Source organism: Dendrobium catenatum, unplaced genomic scaffold, assembly GCF_001605985.2.
Source record: "Dendrobium catenatum unplaced genomic scaffold, ASM160598v2 fragScaff_scaffold_1099, whole genome shotgun sequence".
In the NCBI taxonomy this organism is placed as follows: Eukaryota; Viridiplantae; Streptophyta; class Magnoliopsida; order Asparagales; family Orchidaceae; genus Dendrobium; species Dendrobium catenatum.
The window spans coordinates 907790-913805 of record NW_021319561.1 but is presented as its reverse complement, the minus strand read 5'-3'; the positions used below and the strand labels follow the sequence as shown (position 1 = coordinate 913805).

The window sequence follows — 6016 nt, the reverse complement described above, 5'->3', positions numbered from 1 at the left end:
ATATTTATTTATATAATATTTAAATTTTTAAATAATACTAAAAATATCTCTAATATAAAGCTATTCAAAGTTGACATGTCATCCACGATGAAGTAAAAAATTTAGATAAATAAATACAAAAAATTAGATATAGCATATGTAAATATAACGCTATTTAACGGTATGTTTGTAAATTCACTTAAAACACATTAATTTTTCAAAACAAAGCGAGGAAAATTTTTTTTATTCCATTCTATAAAGTCGTTGGCTCTCACACCTTCTCTTCACCACCCTCCACACTGCCTTTCTCAATGGCACCGGTCGACCTAGAAAACCTCTTCTGCGGCAGAGGAGCCTGCGAATCAAAACTCTTCGTCTCCTCCGATGATCCGATACTTGAAGATCCCGACCTCCCTCCGGAATCCGTCCAGGTACCAATGGGCGACGTTCTCCGTTGGATCAAACTAAACAAAGTCCTCGATCGAGGACCATCCACTATCGGAAACGCTAACCCTAAATCATGCCGGAGTACCTCCAAGCCCAAATCTTGCTTACAGAGGCTAAACGCCGGCGGATCCATCAAGCCGCCGAATGGTCCGATCCTCGGCCTCCCTAACTCCACTTTCCACGGCAACGTATCTCGCCCGCTACCGACCCCTCGGATCTTCCCTTTGAACTATTCGATAGAGAGGAAGCCAGCAGTTCTGGATCCCGGATCTCCGAAGGTTTCCTGCTTCGGTAGTGTTCTATCGGAGGGAGAAAAGGAGCTCGGCCGTCGTAGTTCAGTTGGTGTTGGTGAGGCGGAGCTGGTAAAAGGGGTGGGGTGCTGGGCGAACTTGGCGATGCTTTTTGGATTCGCCGGTGTATATCCGGCAGTTTCCGGCGAGTTCGAAAACGACGTTAGTTGCACTACGAACTTCTCCGGCGAGGAGGAGAGGAAGACGGTGGATTCGGCGGTGCCGGAACTGCAAGGGATGAAGAGATTCAAGTCCGGGAGGAGATCGCGTTCGTGGTTGGATGACGTGGATGTCTCTAGCGGTGGACACGTGGTTTCGTTAGAGCCCTTGGATAGGGAGTGCGCGTTGCGGCGGAGCTAAGAGCAAGGTAGAAAAGGAGGCGGAGTTTGAAATAATTACGTTATATAAAGTATAAAAGTAATGAACATAGTAATACACTACTTATGAGGCAGTGCTAAATAGGCTGTAAAAAAATTAAATAAGAGGCTAATGTAATTTTTTTAAAATAGCGTTTATTTTAGAGGGTAAATCTTCTTTCTTTCTCTCACTTCAAATATAATTATTTCGTTGAATATATGTTACTAAAAAAAATGACAGATTGTGATGTCTTTAGATTTATATGAAAATAAATTTAATAATATTTATTAAACTTATATTTAATATTTTTAATATAAATGTAATATAATTTCTAATTAAATTTTTATAGATTAAAGTCATCAAAATAAATCTTATGATTTTAAGATAATTTGATTAAATTTAATTAGATTCATTTAGTCTAAATTTTTTGTTCCTTATTTAACCAACTTAAATGTACCACCAGTTAGATTGTATAAATGATGAGCCTCTTAAGGGGGTGGCAGCTCGTTGATACCTCATTCCCAAAAAATTTTAACGAACCACAAAATTAGAACTTTAGGTAACTGAAAAAAATTGAGCCACAATATTCATTTATAGAGACGGAATTACGTTTTGTTGACCCTCAAAATTATAATTTTGCAAAATTAAAAAGATTATTTTGATAAATTTACCACAAATTCTATTTTGGTTGTTAAGTTTATAAGAATTACTCATTTTAAATTATAATAAAATATAAAATTTTGTTCAGAATTATATGTTTTTACTTTTTTTAATATTAATTTATTTATATGATAAATTTCCTCATACTTAAAATAGAAGATAGTTGGGCCTATGCTCTATTATATTAAAGTTTAAAAATTATTGTATTATTTTGTAGATTCAACAACAACAACATCAAGCCTTTGTCCCACTACGTGGGGTCGGCTACATGAATCATTTTTCGCCATCGTGTCCGAATATCATTTCTAATATTTTCTAACCAAGTCTTTTTAGGTCTACAACTACCTTTTTTAACATAAGCCAAATCTAATACATCAATTTTCCTAACCGGGTCATTGGAAGGTCTTCGTTTAATGTGACCAAACCATCTAAGGCGACTCTCTCTAATCTTATCTTCCACTGGAGATACTCCAACCTTTTCACGTATATGCTCATTTCGTATCCTATCTCTAAGGGCCAAGCCACTCATCCACCTAAGCATCCTCATCTCTGCAACACTTAACTTAGTATTATGCTTCTCTTTTAATGGCCAACATTCGACACCATAAAGCATTGCAGGTCTCACCACCATCTTATAGAATTTTCCCTTAAGTTTGAGGGGGACTTTTCTATCGCACAATAAGCCCGATGCATTCCTCCACTTCAACCATCCAACTTAAATTATGCTGATAATATCCCCATCAATTTCACCATCACTCTGAACAATAGATCCAAGATATCTAAAACATGTACTCTTATTAATGACTTGATCGCCCAAAGTCACAATCCCCTCACTAGGTCTATTACTACTAAAATTACACTCCATATATTCCGTTTTAGATCTACTCAAGCGAAAACCTTTAGACTCTAAGGTTGACCTCCATAATTCAAGTTTACCTTCGACTCCCTTTCTAGTCTTATTAACAAGAAGAATATCATCAGCAAAAAGCATACACTAAGGTACATTCTCTTGCAAATGTCTAGTGAGAATATCCATGACTAAAGCAAAAAGATATGGGCTTAAGGCTGATCCTTGATGTAACCCAACCGAAATAGGGAAATACTTGGTCAATCCCCGAAATAGAAAAATACTTGGTCAAACCACCTTGTGTTTGAACACAAGTAATAGCTCATGCATACATATCTTTAATGATTTGAATATAAGCATTATTAACTCCTTTCTTTTCAAGAACTTTCCATAGCACTTCTCTTGGAACTTTGTCATATGCTTTCTCTAAATCAATAAATATCATATGTAGATCCTCCTTATTCTCTCTATATTTCTCCATCAAACCTCTCAATAAATGTATGGCTTCCTTAGTAGACCTACCCGGCATGAATCCAAATTGATTTTGAGAAACATTAGTATCACGCCTTAACCTATGCTCCATAACTCGCTACCATAGTTTTAAAGTATGACATATTAACTTAATTCCTCTATAATTCGCACACTTCTGTGCATCACCTTTATTCTTAAAAATAGGAATTAACACACTCATTCTCCATTGATCTTACATCTTTTTAGTCTTCAAAATAGTATTAAAAAATTTAGTAAGCCAAGAAATTCCTTCATCTCCTAAGCATTTCCTTATCTCAATTGGAATATTATCAGGTCCAACAGCTTTTCCGCACTTCATTTTCTTTAAAGCCTCTCTAACTTCGATTTTACTTATACGCCGATAAAAATAAAAATCTTTATTTTCATTTAGGGTGATAAGGTCACTAAAGTCAATCATATTATCACATTTTTCAATAAAAAGTTTAGCAAAAAACCTTATCCATCTTTGTTGAATATCATTTTATAAGAAAAACAGTTTTTTATCTTCATCCTTAATACACTTCATTTGAACTAAATCCTTACTACTCTTATCTCTTCATTTGCACTACCAAAAAGTTCATATTTTTGCAGCATTTTATAACAGCGGTTTTAAAACCGCTGCTAAAGATAGATATAGACAGCAGTTTTAACCGCTGCTAAATTCACTATAATAAAATTTAAGTTATCAAAATATTTTATAACAGTGGTTTTCAAACCGCAGGCTAAACAGGCCTCACAAAGCTCCATTCCATCTCCTACTTTCGTGCCCTAGCCGACTTTATTCTTCACGTCAAATCTCTATCCGACGATCCTCCGCGCTGAATCACCCAGACCTCCATTCGACGAACATCCATGCCGAATCAGCCAGCCCCGACGGCGAAGCCACCCATCCCGTCCTGATCCTGCTGTCCCGATGAATCCTGCCGTCCCGAAGATCCTCCGCGACGAATCCTGCCGTTCCGATCCCATCCCGATCCTGACGTCCCGTTGCTGGCGGATAGAGGGAGGAAAGTTTACAAGGGATGTAAGGACTTTTAACTTTCAGAAACCACTGCTCTTCCTTATTTGGAAAAGAAACGAGTTCATTATTTTCCTCAAAACTCAGCATTTTTTAGGAGGCGATACTTCTCAATGGCTCCATTAGCAACACCGATGGTTCACTTGCACATGACTTATACCTGCTTGTTTCTTGCTTGGTTTTGATATATTTTTTTATGAGTTTTGGTTTCTGTAAATTGATTGTAGTACTACTTTGGAGAAAAGTATGCCCTTGTTCGGTTTATAAAGTAGGTGAAGTAGGCTGACCTTTATGTTCATCTCCGCCATTGGTCCCTATGTTTGTGCTGAATGGAATTTTGGGTAAAGTTTTTTTTCTCTTTTTCTGATTAATATAGATGAATGTTTTCTTTGCTTGATTCTTTTCTGAACTCCTGGTTGTTATCTTTGCAGTGGTTTTCCAGTTTGGTTAAAATATGTTCCTGGCATCAATTTCAGAACTGACAATGGGCCTTTCAAGTTTACGATTTGCTTCATATCGATCTGTCTTTATTTTTGGGATTAATTTATCATCTTCCTGTTAATTATAAACTTTTGATTCTATTTTATTATGCAAAAATTCACTGAGAAGATAGTCTCAATGATGAAAGCTAAAAGATGAAGGGCTCTTCGAATCTTAGGGTGGTCCAATCATTCTCTCTCAGGTATTCTCAATTTCCAGTAATGATTCTCTCTGTTTTCTAGCTTAGACCTAACATTATATAGATTTTCTTATATAATCTAGGCATAACACGTTTGAACAATCATTCACAACATATATATGATTTGTATAAATATTATAAAATAACAAGAAACAGATAAAACATAGAATGTATTCACAGAGAAAAGCTGCGAATAACTGGAGAGGAGAAACCATCAGATGCTTTCATTGCTTAGAAGCTTATACAGTAGTGTTGATGTATTACACTGTTCTTTTCTATAATTCCTCAAATACAACTTCCACTTTTGATTTGTGTAAAGCTAAGCATTAAGTTCCTCTTTCAATAAAAAATTGCATGATGAGTTATGCTTCATATATATTTGAGTGAAATCTTGTGTTATAATTTATAATTTGATCACAAAATTTGATTTTTTTTTTCATTATATATATATTTTTTTAATTTATTCTACAATTTAGCAGCGGTTTTAACACCTGTTAAAAGCGCTGCTAAAGCCTTCATACAGCAGCACTTATAAAACCGCTGCTATAGCCTTTCCAGCGAACGCAGATATGACGGTTTTGCAGCGGTTTTTAAACCGCTGCAAATAAATTAGCAGGTGTTTAAACCGCTGCAATAGGCCCTAAAAAGTGCTGCGAAAGCCTGAGTTTTTAGTAGTGTTGGCTAACTTATACATATATCTTTCTCCCTCCTTAGTATCTAATCTATTATATAAATCATTAAAAGCAAATTTTTTTGCATCGCAAATAACTTTCTTAGATTCCTTACAAGCCTCTGTATTATTTTGTAGATTATTAAAATATAAATTCTCCGTAAATATTTTTAAATTTAAAATAAATTTAATAAATTTTAAATTCATCTTGATATAATTCATAATATGTGTCTAACACAATTTTTTTCATTCTGGCGTGATCATGTGGATTGAAAATTGTAGTAGAGTTTATACTTATCGAGTTAAGATCCGGTTGGATTGTTGTTATGAGACAATAATTTTTTAAAAATTATTGTAAAAAATAATTTTTTAGATTAAAATGTGATTGTAGTATGAAAAGTGAATTAAATAGTAAAGAAGTCATGCCAAAGAAAACCTTGATGCTTTGATGGGATTTTTATTAATTCACTATAAATATTATGAGATTATTGACTTTATCATTTAAATTTTGTAAATCTGATAGTATATAACTTCAATCTTCTTAAAAATAACAATGTGT

At 34.7% G+C, this 6016-nt stretch overlaps 1 protein-coding gene and 1 long non-coding RNA gene across 4 annotated transcripts; both read left to right on the top strand.

The window, feature by feature from the left end:
* The first annotated feature begins 259 nt into the window (after positions 1-259).
* Positions 260-1254, top strand: LOC110102384. Its single transcript, XM_020830710.2, has one exon. It carries the CDS (start codon positions 291-293, stop codon positions 1074-1076), a length of 786 nt encoding a protein of 261 aa, XP_020686369.1. The 5' UTR covers positions 260-290; the 3' UTR covers positions 1077-1254.
* Positions 1255-3782: 2528 nt separating this feature from the next.
* On the top strand, positions 3783-5163 carry LOC110102380. 3 transcript variants are annotated; one of them, XR_003702011.1, is made up of 4 exons: positions 3783-4114; positions 4196-4245; positions 4336-4449; positions 4540-5163. It is a non-coding gene; the product is annotated as an uncharacterized LOC110102380 (long non-coding RNA). The 3 variants fall into 3 exon arrangements; XR_002303796.2 differs by lacking the exon at positions 4196-4245 and having other exon boundaries at positions 3784-4114; positions 4540-4790; positions 4968-5163; XR_003702010.1 differs by lacking the exon at positions 4196-4245 and having other exon boundaries at positions 3786-4114.
* The last annotated feature ends 853 nt before the right edge of the window (positions 5164-6016 follow it).

What these genes read in the sequence shown, in the direction of transcription:
- LOC110102384 (XM_020830710.2), top strand. Translation starts at nt 291, where the DNA reads ATGGCACCGGTCGACCTAGAAAACCTCTTCTGCGGCAGAGGAGCCTGC.